The sequence below is a fragment of the Manacus vitellinus genome, unplaced genomic scaffold (assembly GCF_001715985.3).
Source record: "Manacus vitellinus isolate BGI_N305 unplaced genomic scaffold, ASM171598v3 scaffold_5_pilon, whole genome shotgun sequence".
In the NCBI taxonomy this organism is placed as follows: domain Eukaryota; kingdom Metazoa; phylum Chordata; class Aves; order Passeriformes; family Pipridae; genus Manacus; species Manacus vitellinus.
This window is the reverse complement of record NW_021940682.1, coordinates 8244580-8269788: the sequence shown is the minus strand read 5'-3', so window position 1 is coordinate 8269788 and position 25209 is coordinate 8244580. Positions and strand designations below refer to the sequence as shown.

Here is a 25209-nt window from a genome sequence, read left to right as displayed (position 1 = left end):
TTCCCTGTCCCCTGTCCTGCTGGCAGGAGGAGGTAGAGAAATCAGGAGTGAAGCTGAGCCCAGGAAGGAGAGAGGAGTGGGGGAAAGGTGTTCTATGATTTGGTTTTATTTGTCATTATTTTACACTGATTTGATTGGTAATAAATTAATTTCCCCAAGCTGAGTCTTTTTTGCCCATAAGAGTAATTGCTGAGTGATCGCTCCCTGTCCTTATCTCAACCCACAAGGTTTTTATTATATTTTTTTCCCCTGTCCATCTGAGAAGGGGAGTGATAGAGCAGCTTTGACAGGCGCCTGGCACCCATCAGTCAACCCACTACAGACTGTTCCCTGGTACTGAGGTCAATTCACATGCAAGAGCCTCTCTCCATGCTGTTACTGTCTATCATCTGCTGGAACAGAAGGACCACATCCAGATCACCTTCTAAGAATGATCATTGTCCTATTCTAACACCTGATCCATGGCTAAGAATTGTTTGGGAGGGTATAAATTAGCCCAGTTTAAAACCATTCCAGGGAGTGATAATAGGGAAGTGAGTTTTGATTCCTGGGTTTGTTTCCTGGTATAGTTTATTTTATTTGCATTTTGTATAGGCATGCCTCATGAAGCATAGCATATCTTTTAATCTCTCATGCTAAAACATGAAAGAAGCAATGGCTAAAAATTAGAACTACAAAAACAGAAATCATAAATGCAAATTTGCAACAAATTGATTAACCTTTGAAAGAAGCTGTAAACTCAGTATCTCTTAATGTCTTCCCTTGTCAAGACAGTCTCCTGTAGAACATGCACGAGCCAAGTAAAAATTAGTGGGCTCAGGAAAAATATCAGGGTAAACATTGGGTTAAACCAAATAGCCTATTAAACCCTACTGGGGATAAATTATGTAGAAAAATCATATGTAAAAGTATCATTTGCTTCTTGTGTTACATTATTATTAGATATAATTATGTATCCATTCATTTTACGGAAGCGTCTTCCAAAATTTGCGATATGAATTTCTCACTCAGCTGACATGCTTATTCCAAGGGTTATGTTGTGACATTTACCTGCAGGTAGAAAAGGGGGGCACCTTTCTCAGTTCTGGCAGGAAATGGTCAGGGAGACATACCTGTGTCCAGGGCAGGGCAGCAGCTTGTGCCAAACTCCTTAAATCCAGGAGCACATCTGCACTTACCCCATGACACTGGCCAGAACGAAAGGTAAAGTAAGTTTGAACAGAATTATAGCTTTCAAATCTCCAGACTATGACATTTTCTATATGCTTTTGCTTTTCTCATGCATTTTCATGATGAATAGGCTTTAAGTTCAGTATTTGTTACTGAGATGTACCTGGATATTATGTATTAATAAAGAAAACATTCCCAAATTTCCTACTTCATCTTTCTAGCCTTCATCTTCATCTACCTTCATCTTTCTATACTTCATCTCTCTATCTTTGCTCTCAAAGGACTGGTGAGGTGTATACTGTCCCGTGGACCCAATACATACTGTTTTTCTTCCTGTGAAAATCTAGAAAAAATGCACTCAAACCCTCTTTACACTTTTCCACTCATTCAGTTTAGTAGCCTATAGCCTGGAGTTATGGATACAGAGTATTAGCTGTTAAAATGTCAAAACTTGTTGTAACCAGAAGCAGCAGCCATTACTTGAGGGATATTTAAGCACGGTTTAGTGAATACTTTTAAAGTTTACAAATGGCTCTTTTGAAAAGGAAAGGGATTTTTTAGTTATAGTATTGCATGGAACTGGAAAAATCAAACTGAAACATGTCACATAGAATAAAACTCCTAATTAGGGCTCAATTGGCAGTGCTGGTGATCCACCATCCCCTAAAATACAAGTGTGTTCACAGAATTTTGTTGGTACGAAATCTGTTCCATTTTTGACCGGGCTATTGGATATCATAAGCAATTGTGTCAAGCAAAAGTCAAATACAGGGCAGAAGGGGTAGCTAAATGTGCAGTATGATCTCTGTACAACTCAGGGCATCTGGATAGCATTCTGTGAAGCCAACTGCGTTTTCATAGTAGAATTTTAGATATTGATGTATATGTGCTGTCTTGGTTTAATGCAGCCTTGGTCTAGAGCTGAAGATTTAACCCTAGAAATTTCTTATTTATGACAGACTTTATCCTGTCCCTATTTACACCACTTAAATATTATCTTTTCAAATGTTACTGAAGCAGTTGGCATAGAGAATCAAAAGTTTGGCGAGTCCTGAAGAAATCTGTGTTATCGGCCTGGCAGTTTAGATCTGTCTATCTTCATGTGCACTGATATAAAATGTTGAAGGTGATTTAACTTTTTCATCAAGATGTGTTCTTGATGTTCTAAATATGTGTTCTAAAGAATTAAGCATCCATAACTTCTCACTGAAATCAAAGTTGCTGATGTTTTCGGGAGCTGTCTGTCCTCCACCCAAAGTCAGTGTGCAAAGGCATGTGTACATTACTTAAAAGGAGAAGGCTATCCATATAGGTGCTTATTATTAAATTTGGAAATCTAACTCTGGGAACAGAATCTCATGTATTTGCTTTAAATCTTAGTGAGGACATTTGTTGTTTGAGTATAATAACTTTGCTTTAGCCCTGGGCAATATTACTTTTACCTACAGATTTCTAAATCCTCTGACAACAGCTAAGAGTTTTGGGGACTGCTTCTGTAGATTCTTTGTTCCTTAGGAGTATGTCTTAGTGCGAGGCTAGATATTGCCCTTGGTCTGAACAACAATTAATGGAGTGTTTGTGAAGCAGATATTAGAAAATAATAACATTTTAGAGTACAGGCTTAGATAGCAAAAAAACCAAAAAGCAAACAAAAAAACCCACACACAAAAATAACACAACCTTAAATAGGACCTTAAAGCTCTATGCAAAAATAATGACAAAAATGCCTCTATGCCCTTGCCTGTGTAATTTTTAATTATATTTTTCTCTTCATGTTTGTCTGTCATGATGATTTGTGTTTCTAATTGTTTGCAGACGTCTCAGTCAGTCTGTTAGCAGTAGTTGTCAGCTTCTGCGGGCTCGCCCTGCTGGTAGTCTCGCTTTTTGTCTTTTGGAAGCTGTGTTGGCCCTGCTGGAAGAGCAAACCTCTCACTTCCAATGCCAGTAATGTCCCTCAGAGCAACTCCAGTGCTCCCACAGAGGTTATGGAGACCAGTGAGAAAAAGGAAGTGAAAGAAAATGGGAAACCTACAACAAAGGTACTTGAAGCTGCACTGAAAATTAGCCACACTTCACCAGATATACCAGCAGAGGTCCAGAACGCACTGAAAGAGCATCTGATCAGACATGCTCGCATGCAGAGGCAGATCACTGAGCCCACGTCGTCATCAAGGTAAGTCAGAGGCACTCGAGTTTGTGGCACCTTTCCTAGGAATAAGTAGACCAGGAATGCTCTGCTGGAAATTTCCAGGATCCTTGAAATCCTGATTCACAGGTTTCTTCACAGTTATGGGTGAAACAGTAGTCACGTGAAGGCAAAGCCTCACTGTTTTTTGAACAGAACATTCTGAAGCATACAGTGTACCTTCACTTACACAGTTATTTTAACATATGAAAACAAAACCTACTACTTTGTAAATGCATACGTTGCTACTTTAATCATTTCCCTTTTAGGTTTTGATTATAAGACTGACTTCAGTGTTATTTTTTAAAGTACTGCAACATCTTTTGACAGAGGTAGATAGATATATCTATTGCTTTCGCAGAAGAAACTTTCCCTCTCCTATAAATAAATTATAGATTCACTGTTGATGGCACATTTCTTTAAGACATGGTTTGCCAATTATGGTGTGTATTATGAAGGAATCAAAACCCCAGTCTAAGTACATAGGTCCTTATTGACAGATCTTAAAGCAATAGAGATTCTATATAGACCTTTAAATAAATGACATGCATGCAGCATTCCTAAAATGATTTCTTTGGTATTAAAGTGGAGGAAACATTTGTATTAGGTGCCACTTTATATTGAAAAGTAGTGAAGACATGCAGGGACCTATAATTTCAAATGGGATTTTCTTCAAATACTGTCAGCACATTTAATGCATGGAAAACAAACAGTGAACTGCAAAGATCACTTTCTACATTGAAAAAGGAAATGTTTTATAAACAAAGAGTGGAGAAATTAAGGCTGGAGGAGGCATTTGAAGTATTGTGTAATGCCATAAGTTAGAATACTGTGTAGGAAGTAGCTTTCTCTCAGTAATCCATTTGCTAAGGAAACACATTGTTACCAAAACAAAAAATAAAAAAACAAACAAAAAAAGGCCTACGCTCGCAGTAATCATTAGAGGCATGAGACTGGAGAAGACACATGCTTTACTTTTAGTGGCACATACTTTGTTGGCCTTCTGTGAGTCCCTAAAGTTAGCGTTTTGCCAGTTGACTGTGCTCATTTTGGTGGTGAGTGACCAAGTGCTTTTTCCCAGCTATTCCAACATCGTGAAACAGCCAAAAAGCAGCCACAGGAGGCTCCCAGCTCCAGCCAGGGGAGGTCTGACTGACTTTAGCAGCTGAACTATCTCCTGAATTATGAGACTGTACAGATGGCTTTAAGCCACGTTCCCCTGGCTATGCCTGGCTCCAGCTACTGTATCTGTCAGCTCAGAGAGGGAGCACAGCATCCAAGCCATTCTGAGGAACATTTGCCACAATACTGGGTTGATAATTTTGAAATTGTAACTGTTATACTGAACCCAGAGGGACCAAAACTGGTACAGTTTAGCATGAGAAGGCTGTTATTCAACTCAGTATTACCTAACTGGGTATTAATTGGTGGAGTTTTATCACCGACAGGTAAATCCAGGTAATCAGACTGTCTGACTTCTTGAACAGAAAAAAGTAATAGTTGGCTGGCAAAGGACTTAAGTAGTCCCTGTGGTACTATAGGGGAAAAAAGAAGTTCCAGAAACACGATCTAGAGCTGCTTCATGCTGTGAAAATATTCTCACAGACCTCTAGAGTGATTTGGACTGGTATCTAAATGCCTGTGAAATATCTGTGACACCAAGGACAGTTTCACAGAATTAAAACCTGCTATCAAACCTACTCTTTCTGCATATGTTGGTAACCTTGTAAGGGAGTTTTCTTTTTATTCTATCTGGATTATCAGGGTTAAATCTTTCCTGAAAGGGACAGTTTCTTTGCTTTGAGTAAACCCTGATTGTTGCACCATAGCCAGTCAATAGCAGGGTGTTTGGAGATATCACCTTCTTTTACAGTTTGCTGAAAAACTCTGCATTCTTGCCACGAAACATGTTAAGAATTAGATGTGTCTTAAAAATTACCCAGTAATAGTAATCTCTCTGTTTGTAAATCCATTTTATCAATACCCCTGCCTGCCTTAAGGGAGTCTTAACTCACTGACAGCCCATATTAATTATTGCTGCCAAGAACATCATGTATGAGAAGAAGGCTGGATTATTCCTAATTGTGATTTAGTCCCAGCTGGCAACTACATACCAGTAAAATGTCTAAAACCTGACTGGTGTTCTTCATTGGGGGTCTCTAAATATAGGAGAGCCATTAGCAGAGGCAGCACAACTTCTCTTGCATTGTCTTCAATGCAGCACTGCTTCCCTGTCCTCAGGAGTCCTGAGTGATTCAAATGCATTCCATTGACAAAGGAGCAAAGGAAAATGTTTGCTGCCTGGATTGTCTTCTCTACATTGGTCTCACCTGAGCTGGGGCAAAAAGTGTTGTAACCAGTTCTATGATAGGTTTATACAGCCATCATCTCCTTAATAAAATAAATGAAATCATATTAAGTCATTGTAATTGAGCACAAAGATTTTAATAAGCCACTGAGAGCAACAATAAAATGCACCTGATCACAATTTTTAGACCATACATTTAACACAGAGACATGTTAGTGTAGTGAAATGATACATTTCTGCTAGAATAGAACTCTGTCATTTTTATACTTCCTTATAATATGAAAAGACCTTCTTAAACCTCTTTAGTACTTGATCCCAATTAACCAGTACACCATGACAGAAGAACTGCAGCAGTGGTGTTCATTTACAAATATCTCTGCCCTGTGTTATTGCGAAACACTCTTTCCACTACTTTGTGGAAGTATTCTGTAATATAGTTTATTGCTTCTTCAAATGTTCACCTGTATTTTCAAAGAACATATTTTTGGTTCTCTAGCATTAGCATAGCATGTTGAGTTAGTCAGTCCTCAAGAGGCACAAGGACAAAAGGGAGGTGCCTGTAAATGTTAAAGAAAAATGAGCATATGTGTTGACTTCAGTGTTTGCAAGGAAGAGACAGCAGTCTCCGTTCCATCTAAATAGCACAAGAACATGCTTTTTCCTGGATTTGGTCCAAAAGATTGCTCTAGTGCCATGTAGAAAAGTTAGACCAGAGTCAGCCCTCATAAATCTGAAGTCATGTCATAAATCAGCATCTTATCCCTCTCTTCTTTCATACATATGGCATCTTACTGAGTTGGAAATGAGCTTCACACTGTCACCATTCCTGTGCAACAAAGTTTGATGTTAGAGATTTATATACAGAGATTTACTGTCACTCAAAATACATCTTTTCTATCCTATGGAAGGCAAGTCTATTATAGGAGTCAGTAGAGGTTGAGGTATCTAGATTTGCATGTTAGTAGCTATGCCACATTTTCACAACCTGGTTGTCTGACATCCTTGTACTTCATTATCACAGTCATTAATCCCTTTGTTATTGCAGAACAAAGGAAGATAAATATGTTGCCATGGCAACAAGGAAACATCTTAATAATTAACAGACCAATTAGCTGTCTTGGTGAAATGCTATGACTCAGAGCAGATACTTGGCACTATGTAATTAGGACTGTGGCTTCCTAGAGCAAAAGTACTGCTGGTTCCCACAGGGGACAGCCATACAGCTGCACTGTTTCACTTAGTGACATCTTGCAACAATGACTACATTCACTAGTGGATCTTGTACACATGAAGTTTAAAAATAGATTTAGTGTTTTATGTATTGCTTTTACATGTTTTAAGACAGATCTTCATAAACGAAAGAGAAGTTGAAGAAAAGAGAATTTGTCACCTACCTGTTTTCACCCAAACAGGAAATGTCATACAACGAGCTTCACTGTTTCCCTTGCACAGGCAGTTTTATCCAGCGCTTATGTGCAATGGGGTTTAAACGTAATACCCCCATGGCAGAGGGATTGGGATCCTTAGGGTCCCTTCCCACTCAAACCGTTCTGTGATTCTATGATTATCTGGGCATCTCAGTACCACAGCTGCAGGTATGAGGAGGACTCAGGAAGGCCTACCTGCACAAGTTTCCTCAGCAGTGATAGAAGCAGGAGTAACACAGGTCTTCCTGGACCTCATTTTGAGTCAAAGATACTAGAGAGATGGTGCCCGAATTGCTGCCTGCCCAAACGTTTATTGCACTACATTTTGGGTGGAGTTCAGTTCCTCCCCTGTGTTTGCAACACCTATGAGGTTGGACCTCTCAGAGGAAAAATGCTATGAAACTCCCTGGGGACAGTATTGTACTTTTCTGACCTGTTGGGGCATTTTCATTCCTCACTCCATTCCAATGTGGACATCATCTACTATGAATTCAGGGAGTTCTAACATTTAAGAGAAATGGAAATCTTTCAACTTGTCTGTCTGTGAAAAAAGAAAGGCAGAATGTGTTACATGAGGGTTGTATATTTCATCTAAATTTGAGATCACACCTGGATTTTTTGGAGCTACTTCAAATCTAGACTATGAAATTCTCCCTCCCCTGTTCTTGTGTAGTGCTAGGACTGCTCCCTGCACCTAGCAGTACTGAAACAGCTGAAAGGGGAAATGTTCTTGTCTATTATTTAATAGCTGCAGATTACCCTCTTGTATCTCTGCTCAGCAGAACTGCGGTAGTTTTGTGCCTCATGCCTTGTGCAACCTCTTCACTTACAGCAAAAATACAAATAATATCTATGAAATGAGTCCTGGTTGCTTTCAAATGGACAATTTGCATTTCTGATTTAAAGAAAGAAACACACAGCTGTGACACCTCTTGTTTTCAGAACACAACACCACAGGGAAACCAAGCAATAAGGCAAGGCTACATTTGGCATTAATAAGCAATTGATTGCAAAAAGCAGAGGAAATTCTGACAATCGGATTGCTCTGTAATGGCAACTAAGTGTGCTAACAGGAGGATGTAGTGAGCTTTTGCTGGGGTAGTGAAGTAGCGAGAAAATGTGAAAATGTCCAGAACATAAACTGGAGAGTGTAGTCATAATGGAATCTGCTGCTGGTAAATGCTATGAAGCTTTTTGACCAGTGTTTTTATATTACTGTAAGGCTGTATGGTATGCCAGGGGTTTGATTTCAGTCACAGTAGGAATGGCACAGCTTTCCATTTATGTTCATGAGCCAAGTTAAGCCCATAAATACATATGCTTATGCAACACTGTATTCAGAATTACAAGGATTTTAACATATTTTATGTTAGTACAGGGATCAGCTTTCAATACACTGCACAGCAGACAGTGAGAACAGAAGGAAAAAAAGCTGTCACAGAAAAATGCTGACCAAAACTTTGAAATGTATTGCAGCCAGAACAAAATGTTCCCGGTCAGATTGGAGAAGGTAGCCTGTACCTCAGTGTAGCAAATACCAAGCAGGTGTATATAAAATGTTGTAGGATAGCAAAACACTCTGGCAAAAACCTCCAGACATAGCTGTCCCTTTCAGGCGCCTTTCACGGTCATCATTGTGAAGCTTGGTAAATATTTAATTGGAAAACCACCATGGAATGCCTCTAAAAACCAGGGAGTGCTAATGACAATTCTGCAAGTGCCTTTTTTTTTTCTGCCTTACTGTACTCAGGCCCTAGCACAGTGGGATCAAGCAATGCTGGAACTGTCAACTTGTTCTGTGAAAGAACATGAATTCAGTTTCAGCTGCATAGTCTGAAAGCAAGGTTATAAATATATGTATCTCCAAGATACTGGGTGTCTCTCAGGTCAAGAAAGTAATTCTGAATGATTATTTCTCTCAAAGATGTTTAAACACTTGCAAATAATTGAGGGGGGATTACTTTAAAATAATATTTAAGATGGGAACCCTTATTAATTTGTATTTTCTGTTTAGCAATGGTCTTTTCTCAGAGATAACCACGGCTTGTTTTGTGTGTGTGTGTGTATGTGTGTGTGTGTGTGCAGGCACAATTCTTTCAGGAGGCACTTGCCAAGGCAGATGCAAGTGTCCAGTGTTGATTTTAACATGGGGACAGATCCGATTTTGCAAAGGGGAGAGACGACAACCAGCATTGGGAGAATAAAACCAGAACTCTACAAACAGAAGTCTGTGGATTCTGATGGGCAACAAGAAGATGTGAAAACATGTGGAAAACTTAACTTCACTCTCCGGTATGATTATGAAAATGAACTTCTGGCTGTCACAATTGTCAAAGCCTTAGATCTGCCTGCTAAAGACTTCACAGGAACATCCGACCCCTACGTTAAGATTTATCTGCTTCCAGATAGGAAAAAGAAGTTTCAGACACGAGTTCACAGAAAGACATTAAATCCTGTCTTTGATGAAACCTTTCAGTTTCCTGTAGCCTATGATCAACTCAGCAACAGGAAATTGCATTTCAGTGTTTATGATTTTGACAGATTTTCTAGACATGACATGATTGGGGAAGTTATTCTTGATAACCTTTTTGAAGTCTCAGATCTCTCCAGGGAAGCCAATGTATGGAAAGACATCCACTGTGCCACCACAGTAAGTAGTGTGTTCCAAAAGCATTGATATGATATTTTCATTTCTCTTTTGTAGTTTGTGGCAGTGTATCCTGTTTATCTGCAGAGTCTAGAATAAAAAAAAAATAAAAAAAAGTTGTCAATATTTTCCTTTGAGCACAGAAAATAAGATGCTTGGGAAGCTATAAAATTTAATTACTAAAAAATCTCCTGGGAACATACTGTCATCTTTATGTCTCACTGTGTATATATAAATTATGTTTATTAATTAAATACAGCATCATAAAAGTCACTGCCTAGCAAGAACTATTAACATTTTCCTGTTAGCAAAACACCTGGTCCTGCAAAATGATCATCTATTAAGGAAAAGGGCCCATCCCATCCTGCTCTTGTTAGTAGATTTTCATAGGTTAGGAGTCTTGCAAAGGAAAAAAGGCTAAAAGTGCTTGAAGTCTAAAATATTCTTTGCTGACTGCCCTGTGCTTAGGGTCCCCAGTAGATGTATCTGCGTTGCTGCTGGTTATTAGCAGAACTCAAGAGACACAAGCAAGTAGAATTAGGAAATAGAAATTAATTTGTTTACTGTTGCAAGTAAGAAAAGGAGGCCTGTGCATGGATGACTGGACAGATGGCATGCTACCAGAGAGAAAAGCAACAATCTCCAAACATTGTCTTTATTAACCTTGAAATCCAAACTCATCCTCCCCAGCTGGAATTTGAACGGAAAAAAAACCATTTAAAATGTTGAGTTGTAGGATGTTTGTTTTGGTCTTGGTTTCTTTTTAACTATGCTATTTATATAAACATTTTCCCATCCCTTGCTCTGTAGGTATATCCAAAACAGTCTGACTCATGACTGTTTGAGCACAGGCTAGTCTTCCATATGGGGATGAACAGAGAGCAGAGCAATACTAGACATTGCTCCAGTGACAGGAACTTCACACCATCCCTTCATTAGAGCTGGACACTCCCCATGCCTTTTTTACCAAAAATTTTTGTGTTATTAGTACCTGCTAGACAGTGAAGGTCTGCATGATTAGAAAGACAAAGAGGACAGGTATATCCTCACCAGACTGAGCATTAGTCCTGTGTTTCTCAAGAAATGAGAAATACCAGGCAGAAATACCAGTCTCCAGCATAGTGGAGACAGTTTTTGAATGTGAATTCACAGCAGCAGCTATTTATTTTAGCTGCTGGGTCTATCAAACTGGTCTGAACAGCCTTCGGCACACCTCCAGAAAACTGAATCTATGCATGCTTAGTTTGATCTAGCTCAGATTTCAGGTAAATTTAAGAATTGTGTTTTCAAGCTTAAAATTGAATCTGTGTTTAAGGTCTTGGAATAATAGTCCAGTAACCATTTTTAAAAATTTCTTCTAGCTTTGATATTATCTTTCATACTTCAGTAATGACTTAAATGCTCACTGGTCCTTTACAGCAGGCACGTGTGTGAGATTTTTTTGATGATAACTAGAATGGTTTCAGAAAATTAGAATCTCTGGACTCTTTATCACTGGTTTTGAGTAGATTGAATTGCCATACCAAATTATGCAGTTGGGATAGATACTAATACACATCTGGATGAAAATGATTGCTAAACTTGGTACTGAATAGTAATTCAAGTTTCTTCCTTGCTAAGGGTTAATGCATGCAGTCATAGTGCCTAACTCATTCTGCTGGTGTTTTGATTTGTATGAAGCTTAAGAGAAAGCATGAAGTTCTTGGATTTCAGCCTTTCAGCCAGTATAGTTTACAATACTGCACATGAATGGAAAAGTTGCCTCCACTTAAACCATTAACAATAAGCGTATAAAATTGAGATATCTTCTAGTATTGGGTGACCTCATTGGTTTCCACAAGCCCTACTCTAATCTCAGAAAATTATGTAAGAAATTAACTGAATTGATTTTTTCCTGCAAAAATTAAACCCTCCTATAACATGTGCTGTTATTATATTTGCAATGTACTGCCCTGTGTTTTACTTGAGCTGTTTCATGTAGATTAAAATTGGCTAATAATACAGGTTTTTAGTTCTGGCATTTCAGAAACTGCAAGCTGAGACATCCAAACCTGCTCAGGAGTAAACACTGCATGAGATGTTAATCAGTGGGGACTTACAGTCTTAGGCACCAGATCTAAAGTTTATCAAAGTCATTAACTAGCAATTAAATAACTAATTAATGCTTGACAGAGTCAACTGAACTTTGATTAAGCCTTGAAAAAGAAAGATGCAGCTAGTTCTACAATTGGTGAAAAATAACTCTACTACAAGCACACATGCTTTGATGTTCATAAAGAACCTTTGAAAATCAAAGAGGCTGTCTCAGTGGAAAAGGGCATACTTACACAGTAGAGCCCAGGAACCAAGATGCCATTCTGCAAATACATTTCTCTCATGCTTTTTTCTTCTTCACCTTTGCTCCTTTTTGTTGTATTTCCTGTGAAGTTTTTCATCCCTTTGCTTACACTTGTTTCCTACATTCGGTGGTCTGCTCATGCTGTTGCTAAATGATAGATGGTGCAAAATTATAGAAGTGATAGGTCAAAGTATTAGTTCAAAACTTAAAGGACACAGCAGAAGTAGCATCTCCTGAGCTACGAGTCTTTTACATCTCTTCCATAGTCAAGAATTTTATATTCAGAAGGGAAATTGAGGGTAAAAACAATTCCTATAAAACAATTCCTATTACCTGCTTGAAAAGAACCTACTTTTATGACACAAAACTGCAGTCTTGAACACTACTAGAGAGATTTATGAAGAAAATGAGTTGCAACATTTTGCCAGTGAAGGAAATTAATGCAAAGACTCCTTTTCATTAGCTAACATCATTTTTAAAAGATTTGCTTGCACATCCATAAAAATTTTTTATTTTGTGCAGGAAATAGAGTCTGGGAAAGATCAGGCTAGATGGTTGCACTGAGTCCTTTTGGTGGTAAAACCAATGGCTCTGTGGGAATCTACAGTTTTAATACATTTTTTTTGCTCATAATAACAATTTGAAACTATTCTATAGAAGTGCAGGATGGGCATACACACCCATTTTTATTCTTATGGTTTTCAACTGCTGATATGTATTCAAATAAATATGTTGTGTTGAAAACCTATAACATTGCATAATGGATAGCATGTACCTGTTGTAAGTGTTAAAGTATTTTCATTTCTTCATGTCAGATTATCAAGGTAAATTTGGTGTGTAATCAATTGTAGAAGAGATATATCTTAGATATCTGATGATATTAATATCCCCAAATTTTGCTGATACATGGATGATTGAATTTTTAATAAGTATTCCACCATTTGCTTCTGTTCACTTGATTGATTTAAAAAAAAAGAAAAAAAATCAAGAGGCAGCTTGGGACCACCTGTGAAAGTTGTTCAGTATATTGGAATACTGTAATTCTTAATACACTTTAGAACATTAATTCATAACATCAGAAGCAAACAAAGAATATCAAATGGATTGTTTAATCAACATATTTTTTGTGAAGTGCTTTTAAATTTTCCATACATTTCTGCGGTTTTGTTACTATCAAAAATATACTACATACTTTAAAAAAAAAAGAAGACTCATTTACTGGAATTGCTGACAAGTACTTAACTCCTAATACTCAGTGTCTTAAAATTGTCTAGGCAAAAAGTCCACCTCTTGTGATCCAAAAATTTCTGAATGTAAAAGTTTATTAACTTCCTATAATACTTTGTAAAATTATTGATTGCTTTGGAAATCTCTGCCTCTAATGGCATTGTCTAAAAAAATTGGCAAGTGACTGTCAGAAACACTTTTTTTCTGAAGGTGTTCTGTGAAGTCTGTTAGAATAACCAATTATAGGAAACTATGCAATTGGGAAAAAAAATAGAGCTCAGAATTCAGATAAAAACCATTTCCAGCACAGTGGTAGTCTCTTGGGGATGTTAGCCATCAAACTGTCATATACTTGTAGCCTCTTGAATTATCTCATGTAGACAGATGGAACTCGATTATTATTTAGTTCTCCAACACCAGGCATTTCAGAGCTGCAGTTTTCTCATTTGTGAAGTGGAATATAAAAGGTTTTGTAAGGACATAGTCTTCATGTGATGTCCATGGTGTATGATTGCTGTTTCTAAAGCAATTGAAATGTAAGTGAATAGTGTCACTGGGAAAGAGACAAGTGCTTAAATATACTTTTTTAACATTTGTCTCAGTTCATTTATATTGAACACTGGCTATAGTATATCACAAAGTCAATCCTACTGGCTGTTGGCTTCTGTTATGGGAAGAGATTCTTCTGACTTCCTGATGAACCGAGAATGAAGCCCATCTCTGAAGTTCACCCAGAGCAATTGCAGTCTTAGTTTTCTCCATAGTCTGCTGCTTTGTAAGTGGACAGAAAAGTGGAACTAGTGGTCGAAAGCTGACAAAGATATACTATTAGTGTTTCTGGAAATGCACCTAAAAGCCTTAACAGAATGTTAAACAGGTCTGAAAGAGTAAAGGGTTGTCAGTGTAGAAACATTTATCATCTTTACAAGGGAAACAGCCCCTTCTAAGCCGAGAATTGCTGGCACTTGTCATTTCTGCTCAGGGCCAGAGATATAAAGGATACACATGGTCACTGCTGCTGCTGAACAGGTGAGAAAATACTCTGAATGAGTCTTAAGAGGAAACAGTTTGAGATTTTTAGTTTAGGTTTGGGACTACTTCAAGTGTGGGTGATAACTAGAAAAAGCAATGCAGAAAGGGAGGGGTTCCATCCGGTTACTGAAGACAGGGAAGGTTTCTATTTTTATTCAATGTTTCTTTTAATTTGAAATTACAAATTATTTGAATATTCTGATTTGCTAGAGGCAAACTAGTACTTTCAGTCTATCTTAAAAGTAGTAAATATTAGACGAATGAAGAACATGGTTTCCTCAAAGGATTTTAATATCTCTGCATCCAGACAATACTGTGGCAGCTATGTTAGGGTGCATGGCTTCTCTCACCTGCTGTGCCCTAAGTGCTCTCTGAGTTTCTCACTGCAGATAATCTCTTTGCAGGCAATACACTGTGGCTTCAGAAAAGCATCTTTATATGGGAAACCATATAAAACTCGATTCCTTCGAGTGTCAGTAGGTGCCACGGTTAGTTCACAGAAGTACCTCTGTTCTGAAGCATGAATGGGTTTCTTTGCTGCATGGCAAGATGCAACTACCCCCCGGGTGCACAAGGCAGATGGTTACCTACAGAGGGGGTGACACAAGAAGCACCCAGGAGTCTTGGTAGGGTGCTATTGAGAACATTCAGCCTACTGGACCCTGCACACAATCTCAGGGAGTCCTCTCCCTGTAATCAGCACTGCAATCAGCAGTAGTGCTTACCCAGAGCAATCAGGGTGTCAGGCTAAAACAAGCATTAAGCCTCCACAAGCAGAAGTCACAGTCATCATAGAGCAACAGGCCCCACTGCTTCCATACGGTCTTCCACAGAGGCAAGAACAAACACAGACTTAATTGATTCATTTCCCAGGACAACAGCTCAATCAGTAACTGCTGCTGAGAGGGAAAAAAAGAGCTGAACTCGATATGCAAAGAATAACTAGAGACAAAAATAAATATTAGGGGTGGGGACAAGGTTTCCAAAGTAAAATCCCCTTGAGAGGTGGTAGAATTAGGTCTCCAGTTCGAGTTTCATCTAACTTTCAACAATTTCTGTCATAGCATGGTTACCATCAGATTCTGAATGTGTAAATGAGAAAACAGACTGGTAGATTTTTGTTCTGCTCTTTGCTATCACTCTTTAAACTCTTGATCTATACCTCAAAACCAGAAATATCTTAATATGTTCTTAGCTCATCTGAGGGGTAAGTCATCCTTCCTCTTTTTTTCCATTCAACCCCCAACATTAATCATTTTGTTTTATTTTATCCCTGATTCTTGAAGCTTGATGTCAGTAGTTTTTACTGGAAAGCAGAAAAATATATATAACATGCTTCTAAATAGAACAAGAAAGGGAGAATTCCTTTGGGGGAATTATCTTCCTGCAGTATTCAAGTAATCCAAAAGTTCAGTTCTGCCAATATATTTTTTCTTTAATTTTGCATAACATAATGAAAAACAATTTTCAGTGTGACTAAAAGAAGCAGCCAAAAGTCTAGTAACATAAATGCCTGAATAACTTCTTAGATAGAAAATTGCTATTATTATTATTTATTACAGATGCTTACTCAAAATACAACAGAAAAAGAAGAGAAAAAATTTGCAAATCACTTGTTTAGGAATTAAGTGCAAAGGGAATTCATGCTACTCTTTGTATTTTTGCTAGGCTACTCTTACATGCAATCTTTAAAACATTATTTAAATTACAGTTAATAAGAAAGTAGTTTTGGATATTAAAATTGAGATTAAGAATATAAATTACTACTGTGGGTTATGATAATCTGAATGATAATAAAGTAACAATAACCAAGTTTCTGAGGGAATTTAATTTCTAATGCACTATTAATTATGCAAATGCTTGTTATTTTAACCATGGAAGTTAATGACAGACCAGTAAAAATAACAGCATATAAATTTTTTAGTTCCAGTAGCATTTACATAGTTCACTGTAAGAATCCACAGCGAGTTGCTCTTTTAAGACTTTGTTTGAATTTCAAAACTTGAAAAGCTAGGGGGAAGGAAGAAGCAACAAACATCAGTGAAAAAAGTGTCCTGGTGTTCATTTGTGATTCAAAAATGACACCTTATTTCACATATCAGCTCCCCATATGCTTTTTGTACCTGCTGGCATAGGAAACCAATTAAGCTGTTGTTATATAGAAGAGAGACTACAGAAGTTCTTACTCTGACAGTATAGTCAGTAAATACTTTCTCCTGTTCAGTTCAGGATTATGGGTGTTGATATGTGAGTAGAAACTACCCTGAACATGGAAGGACCTATATCTAACTTCCCCACTGAATTTGTGGAGGTTGCTGATTAAAAGTTGTCTCTCCTATTGAATTTAGTGGAAACAACTGGAAAAAGTAATTGGAGTAAGTGACAGTAAAGCTTTTTCCAGCAACAACAGCTCTAAGAACTCGATCAGTTTAATTGATGCTCCCCTACAAGCTCTTCAAACTTCTCCTCAGACCTTTCCACGGTTTTTCTGTGTTATGAGTGGGGACCACTCATGAGCCTCAGGAGAAATCCTGCTAATTCTACAAGAATAAGTGTGAAAATGAGGGCACTGGTGTCCATTGGGTATGATAACAAATATAGTAGAATTAGGAACTTTTTTCATCTGACTTTGCCAACTTCTGGACTGATTTCCCAAGAGCCCACAAAGCAGGGAATGCAGACATATCCTAATGGATCTCTCCTAATGGAATTAGTGGAAAAAGTTATTAGCACATCCATTCACATGGTTGTTTGTGTGAGGTGAGAATTATGCTGTTTAAAAAAATCCATATTCTGTAGATAAAAAAAAATGAAGTTCATCTGAATAACTGACATGCACACATGAGATCATTATTTTCTTCATTTTATTTTTGTTCTACCATCACCATACTAGAAAATGTATTGGATAGAATAAAATCATAGCTATAAAAATAACTGAAGATAGTGTAGTGTTTGCCACTGTTCCAGTTCCTTACTACTGTGTGATGACTTGTGAACACAAAAGGGAAATAAATGAGATATAAAGTACCAAGAAACACTTCCATTTGCATTAGTGCAACTGTGCTTAATGGTGGTTTGTCTGTACCTGTTACTGGAAGTCAGTGGGGAGCATTCATTACAAGAGTCTGTAAAGCTAGTTATTAATTGAAATCTAAGTTTAGTCCAAGGAAAGAAAAAAAGAAATGCTCAAAATAGGTCTAGGAAAGAGATAAAATTTCATGGGAATAATGTAAGTAATGTGCAATTCTCAGTAAATATAAGATACGTGTAAGACAATCTGAGGCATAGCTAAAAATTTGCATGAATGGCAACCACGGGGTTCAGGATTGTGCCTTCTGAGTTGTGTTTTGTTTGAGGTGAACTTTAATGCAGACATGATTGTTGAGGGCAGTCCGTGCCTTAGCTTCCTCAGATTTGCTTGTGCTGAAGGGTTCCTGTCAGATTACTTGTGTGAACTTGATTAACTAGTGTATTACAAAGTGAGAAAAATATGGATTTTCTAGACCATTGAGATTCCAAAGCAATTTGCATTCTATTTTTAAATCTCAACTAAAATCAATAATGCGTAAGGATCCTGGGAATTTAAAAATATTACTCATGATAATCAATGTGATAGACAAAGACTGTCATGAGAAGTTTAAAGAAACTCAAAACCTTATGTTGTTTGTTGTCTAGATCTGAATCTGTGTTTTCAGCTCCTAATTCATGAACCTCTAGTGCTCAAGTTAACAATAAAATGTGGGGGGGAAAATGATGATATCCCAGACATTTTATCAAATACCCAGTTTCAGATGCTATCATATAGATAGATAGATAGATAGATAGTTTTCATCTTAAATCTTCAAAAGACCATTTAAAAGTTCATAAGTCTTGTGCTTCACACTCTGATTGATTCCCAAAGCATATTTATTTTAATTATTCTTTTTAATTTCTTAATCTCCAGTTGGTTTATAGAGGTCCTAACAAAATATAGTCAGCTTCACACTCATGTATGAAGAAAGACCACTATTCTTGGAAGATACTCAAAGTAGAAACTGAGTAAAAGTCCTAGGACTTTCTATTCCTTACTAATCAAAAAGACACAGTCTACAAAACTGCCAGCAAACAACAGATGCCACAAATAGTATGAAATTAAATTAAAAAGATAAAATCATCTGAGTTGTTTAAAAGATTCTGAAAGAAGTTGTATTTTAACTCAATCTGGGGACCATGGGAACTCCTAGTCTGTAGTAGCAATCTATGACAACCAGTTCTCCCCACAAGGAGGAGAATTAGGTGTAGTTTATGGACTAGTGCAGAGTAACTACTCATTTTGTGTCTAGCCCTTTGATCTTACAATGTCTGACTCATAAATGTCTTTGATATTGGCAAGTATTAACTTGAAATATTATCTATTCTAGTCTGCTACAGAATTTATCTATAGAAACATAAATGTTGTTCCATGATAAGAAAGGCAGACTTTTCGGGGAAGCACAAGCCACATTTTTTCCAGGTACAGAGCATAGATGTCAGAAAATTCCTGCGTAAACAGTGGAGTGATAGGGAGCCTTTTCCCAATCCTAAAACCATCTCTTACCACTTCAAACTGAGTAGTCAGTACACAAGTTACAGAGCTCTGGAAACTTCAGTAAATCTGCCTTTCGGACAGTCTACTGTGTGGAGTGCAAAGATCCCCTTCACTGGTTTTCTGAGCATTTGTTTTTGCATTTAGGCAGCTTCCTTATTAATTGAATTGTTAAAAGCACTGTGTGTGATTGCAGGGCATTTTACAAGCTCTTTTTCAATATACCTTCAGTGCATGCCGTTCAGAAAGGAAAGGAAAAGGACTGGGTGTGAGACTCATATGGTTGCCATTTTATTAAGCACTGATGGTTTTCTCTGCTCTTCAAAAAGTACTGTAGAGCAACCACCACATGGAGTTTTGCAAGCATTTTGAGCAATGCCTCTTTTAAAGTATTTAAGTCATACCACATACCCCTGTCAGTATTCTTCTTTATCAGTTGAGTTCACCCAAACCTTCAAGTGTCTATCCAATTTCTCTTATATAAATAATAGAATACTCAAGTTCATGTTCCTGTCTTCAAAAGTGAATTTTTCTTTGTTCATCTCTCTGAAGAGGGAAAAATTGGGCTTTTTTATGAGCTGCCCATGTTGTTTCATATCCAAACTATCTTCATCTCCTCTCTCAACATAGACCTTAAACTTCAAAGCACTGAAAGTGGGGGAACTTTTCTTTTCAAACAAAAGATGTGAGATCTGTTTGACATATGGATATGAAGAACAACAATCAGACTCTGAATTCAGAAAGTAATGTTAGTAACAGAAGCTGTGCTTTACGCAGTATTCAGATATGACAAAAACTGTAAAATATAAGAGAACACTTGCCACTTTAACAAATGAGTGAAAATAATTACACTTAATTTGTTCATGTTTTATTTTTATTTTCTGAAACAGAAAAGTGAATTTGGTAATTTACCCTGTGCCACAAAATTCTGTGCTCTTCATGAGCATAGAAAGGGGTTGGCCCAAGGAGATGTCAGATAGCTGTATTTGTGGACTGAAATAGTTAAATCATTTTGAAATGATGAGAAATCTGAAATACTGACAAGCATGAAATTTGCCCATAGTGCATGTTCACATGCTTATCAATCTGTTAATCTTCAGAAAAGAATCTCAGCAAAACGACTGAACATGTGAATTGACCAACCTACACAAAAGTCAATATTTTATTACCAGCGCAGCAGAGAATTTAAAGCTATTCCAAAAGTGCATTCTTTAATCTAAAGTCTGCAATGCAGGGGGGAAAAAAAAACAAAACAAAATACAAAAAAAACCCCAAACCCTGAAGCATGTGATTAAGTCTGTCTTTACTCAAGAAAGATGAAGCAAGTAAAGGGCCTATTTCAATTTAGACAGAGTATTAACCCAAAGGAAGTCAATAAAACTCTTCACATAAGCAGCTGAAGAATGTGAACAAGAAGCCCCAGTCTTGCCTCATAACTATAAACAATGAATTTGTCATCTATACAGCAATCATTATTTTAATATGTTCCATTTAAAAATATATCATGCTTGCCTTCTGAAGCCAGAACAGCTGTAGGATAAATCCAGCAGCTCTCAAGAGAATCTGTACTCTCAGGGTAACTGTAGCTTTGACAGATAAAATATTGAAGCTGAGCTGTTAAAAATAAGCTTTTTAGTAGTAGTCAAAAAAAGGTCCTTTGAGATCACATGAACATGCTTGAGAGTGGCTGCCTTACACAAGCAGCTTCCTTACATGCTCCTTACAAACTCATATCATGAGTTCTTAATATGCCATTTTCTTTCTTGTTTTTGGTTTTTTTTGGGTGGAGGGGTTGGAAGGGGGTGTTAAAATTTAGAACAGGAACAATTTAGAATATAACTAACATTTCAGAGCATAAACTTTTACAGTATTAGGATAATTATATAACTCTGAGAAAAGAAAAAAATAAGAACTGATGGAAACTCTCTTCCTTACGTTACATTTCTCAAGTGTTGTAGAACTGTATAGCAATATCATATTGCATAAATTCAGAGCACATTGTCTCAATATAGCAACTGTCTCTTTGTGAGGATTATTAAGATCCATGTGGGCCTTATCCATCTTTCTGAGTATATTATCCTCCAAGACATTGTTGTTGAGCCAGGAAAGCTGTAGATGCTATTCCTTTATTTTGCTTTTCTTCTAAAACAGAGCAACCCCCTAAAGCATATTAAAAGCAGTAAAGACAGTAACTTTTACAAGTAAGTTCTTCTTTGACAGGATTAGCTTTTCATTCACATACAGGTGTCCAGAAATAAATCTCCTACATAAATTCCAGTGTTATTGATGGAGTATGAGTTTTTTCAAGAGCAGAACTTGACATTCTACATCAGCACCTTTTTATTTGTGTAAATTCAACACAAAAATATCAGAAACACAGAAAGTTTTGGTTCTGCTTTTGTTTTAATTTCTCAGTTTATTAATTGTAGATCCTGTCCCTAAAATATTACCCTGTTGTTACTCTTTCTGTACTTTATAGAAATAATTTTTGAAAATCACATTGTATATTGCAAAAGAAGCCTACCTCCATGTTAAAAAAGAAATTCTAAAGTTTTGCATGATCTGTACTGAATTGCTGGCAGTATGATCAGGTTTTTAATCATTGCTTTTCTTTTTCAGGAAAGCATAGATTTGGGTGAGATCATGTTTTCCCTTTGTTATTTGCCTACTGCTGGGAGAATGACATTGACAGTCATCAAATGTAGGAATCTCAAAGCAATGGATATAACTGGAGCATCAGGTGAATCTACTTCTTTTTTTAAATAACAAGGCAGAGTTTCTTCAAGAAGGGGATGAATAAGAACTCCTTCAGTTTTCTGTGTTTAACATGACTGTGGAATGGAAATATCAGGAGAATGGATATAGACCCTGTTTAGATCCACTGACTATCTTGGTCTGGCAGTCACTCTGTCTGTTCAGAATGCCCACACCTTTCCTTTGCATTTACAGCATGTTGAAAGCAATGCTTCCCAGGGTCACTAAAACCTTTGAAATTTTCTATCTTATCGATATTACATTCCTAAAACAAATATTGTCCTTATGTTTGAATGGCTTTGAGTCCAAATGCATGCAACTGATTATCTGTTACTCAGATCCCTACGTCAAAGTGTCACTGATGTGTGAGGGACGAAGACTGAAAAAACGGAAAACCACCACGAAGAAGAACACCCTCAATCCTGTTTATAACGAGGCCATCATCTTTGATATCCCTCCAGAGAATGTGGACCAGGTCAGCCTCTCCATTGCAGTGATGGATTATGATCGGTAAGCACAGTTTGCCTTCTGACTGTTAATCATCAGCGAGACGGTACCTGATCATTGCAAGTCACTACTTTCTGCCCCCTTGAACTTGTAAGCAGCTTCAGTGGCACAAAAGATAAAGCTTTGGGCTTTTTTTCATGGAGAGGTTTAAAGCTTTCACACCTTTTAGCCTTTTATCTGTGCCATAAATAACTGTGATGAGGGAGAAATATGGCTCAATCTTCCTGTGGACCACTAGCCTTGGCAAACATTCCTGTACACATCTGGTGGCTGGACTATGTAAAAGCTTTATAAATCAGGTATATCTTCCAGTTTAAAAAATCCCTCACACCTCTTATTTCTATTTAAATGGCAGGTATTTGAAACCAAAGAAAATTTGAATGACTAAAAAAGAATTAGATGCTAATTGCCACATTGAATTAAGTAATAATTAATTCTTTGGTTGATTCAATAAAGTAACCTTTGAATATGTAACCTTTGGGTTCAGCCCTCACTGACAACATATCTAAGCCTCAATTATCTGTGTCCTCCCCCAAGACCTGACAGGAAGAGACTCCTGCTTAGAGTGAGTCAAGGACTGCAGGTTGAACTAGACAGTGACTGACAGAATCCTGCCTGAGCCAAGTCTGCTTCATTCAAGTGCTATTAGTAATGAGCTCTTGAGATTGCAGGGCAAATAAATGCTGAAAGTCCAATTTAGTAACATCACCCTTCAGACTGTTTTTCCTTGCCATCAGATTTCTGGTTGTCCTCCAATTTCTGTCAGTAAGACTTTCTCTGTCAGATGGGAAAGAGGCACTGTGGTGCCGTTAGTTGCACAGCAACTTGCACACTTTCAGTCCTCCTCAGCTGCTCCTTTCTCAGCATTTGCTAAGAGGAAATTAGAAAACATGATTGTAAGGTACATACAGTCAAGGTACAGAAAATTACTTTCTGGAGTCCCTTAGCAAGTCTATGGCACTGCTAGGAGTATGAAGTATTAAGGTATAGCCCGTTACAGCTTTGATGCTTACCTTTCACATTTCTGACCAAACTTCTAAAGATCACAACAGTTAGAACTGCAAAATAGTTTATGAAATGATGTCCGAAGGATTTGCAGCGTGAAATGTATACCCCATCATTTTTACCTTCCTCTCCCACAAAATTCAATCATGTTTTCTTTCTAGATAATTTTGTGTATTACGATCTTTTTCTGTCCTTGTGTCCTTTGGGTTGTAACCTTTTAATGGCAAAGGTTATGTCTTCATTGCTATTTTTATAGCTGCTAGAAGCACTCTGATAGTGGCTGGAGGTTTTTGATGTTACCAATACAGAACTTAATATTACTATACTACCATTAAAACTAATATCTGTAATAAATGATGTGAAAACTTTGGTCGTGTACTCTGTGCCACACTGAACCAGTAAACAGAATTGTACATCAGATGTTATTAAAACTATTTTTATTAAAAACAAATTCTGTCTCTCTACAATTCTCAGAGTAGGGCACAATGAGGTCATTGGGGTATGTCGGACAGGCATTGATGCTGAAGGGCTTGGAAGAGATCATTGGAATGAAATGCTGGCTTACCCACGTAAACCAATAACTCACTGGCATCCACTAGTGGAGGTAAGAAGTAGAAAATTTTCTCATTCTCAGGATATTGAATGGTTTTGCCTCTCACACTTATGTGCTTCTGAGAATAACAAAATCAGTGCAGCATCTAAATATCAGCTGCAAGATCCTTAACACAACCTAAATCTAGTTGCCTGGGTTTATTGATTACTTAAAGGGACCACTACAAAAGTTTCCATAATGCTCTAGCAGCACTGCAAAATTACCTTGAGACATTTAGAATTTATGGAGTTTATGATAAGGAACTTACATCTACTTACACATCGTTTGCAAGAATTTCAGAAGTTATCATATCCTATGAAAAAACCTTTAGCATGAACAGTTGTTGCTAAAACACTAATCTGAAATTGGCCAGCGAATTAGGCTAAATTCAAGCAACATACCAGCAGCTCCCTCCATAGCTATTTAAAAGACACTTACTGGAAGCTTGTTCAAATGCACGGGTCATTATATCTCTATGTCCCTGGACTTGGACTCCTGCTTCAGCCTTCAGGCCACATATTGCTGGTGTTCTGTATACAAAATGCTCATAGCTTTGGATTCAGAAAGACATGTGGAAGTCTTAAGAAGCAGCAGGCCTTGTTTGGGGACACAAAGGACACACTGTTTAGCTCATCCCAAAAGCAATCTTTGTTGAAAAATGAGTAGCTGCCTGAGGCATTACAGGCCATTTGTTTTCCCCACTCTGTAGCACGTGGCTGCACAACATGTCTGGTGACAGGTAGCAAAAGCCTAAAATGAAGACTTCAGTAAAACACCTAAAGAAGAGTGTGGGGGCAAGGAAACTCAGTCAAGGTAGCAGAGAAGGTTTTAGAGGTTTATAACTCTCTCTGGTTTATGTAGGTTTGGAGTCAGAGGTACCACCCGTGACTGGTGAAATAAACCCACTTGTGTGAAACAAGTCAGAGGCGTTTTTAGGAGGTCACTTCAGAAATTTTCTTTCCATTATTAGTTCTGCTGGAGACTTTGATGCCACAGACTTTGACCCAGAGGCTAGACAGGGTCTGGGTGGGATTTGAGTTCTTTTTTGAGAGAATCTCTTATCCTCTGAAATGAGTCTGGTGCACAGCCAGATCTGATGACATTTGTAAAAATAACATTTTTCTTGCAGCTACCTGGCCGAGCAACCAGTTTTGATAGCCAGGGATCCTGTTCATCACCAAAACCTCCACTTACACCCTAAGGAACAAGAGTGGATTCATCATGTTCAGTGTCCAAAGCTCCCTCTCATCTACATAAACAGAAGGTTCGGCTTCCAGAGATGAACTGTATCCATATTTTTTTATTAAGATACATTTTTCCTATTCTAAGTCTTATTATACAGTTTATAATAATTTCTTAATGTATGAATGAAGCTGACTCGAGTAAAATATAACCCTTCCTTGTGCAAATTCATTCACCTATTTTATCGCTGGCATGTATCCAGTGTCATAGC

The 25209-nt window shown here is 37.5% G+C and overlaps 1 protein-coding gene across 1 annotated transcript; it reads left to right on the top strand.

Moving 5' to 3' along the window:
• Positions 1 to 1181: 1181 nt before the first annotated feature.
• SYT10 (synaptotagmin 10) lies at positions 1182 to 25209 on the top strand. The gene is made up of 7 exons (XM_018080077.2): positions 1182 to 1203; positions 2986 to 3343; positions 9176 to 9740; positions 21518 to 21638; positions 21991 to 22162; positions 23639 to 23768; positions 24886 to 25209. Exons 1-7 carry the CDS (start codon positions 1182 to 1184, stop codon positions 24955 to 24957), a joined length of 1440 nt encoding a protein of 479 aa, XP_017935566.2. The 3' UTR covers positions 24958 to 25209.

Excerpts from the sequence above, each read along its gene's own strand:
- SYT10 (XM_018080077.2), top strand. The coding sequence starts at position 1,182 with ATGACACTGGCCAGAACGAAAG. Across the intron at positions 3,344-9,175 it reads GAGCCCACGTCGTCATCAAG|GCACAATTCTTTCAGGAGGC; the intron begins GTAAGTCAGAGG and ends GTGTGTGTGCAG. Across the intron at positions 23,769-24,885 it reads ACTGGCATCCACTAGTGGAG|CTACCTGGCCGAGCAACCAG; the intron begins GTAAGAAGTAGA and ends TTTTTCTTGCAG.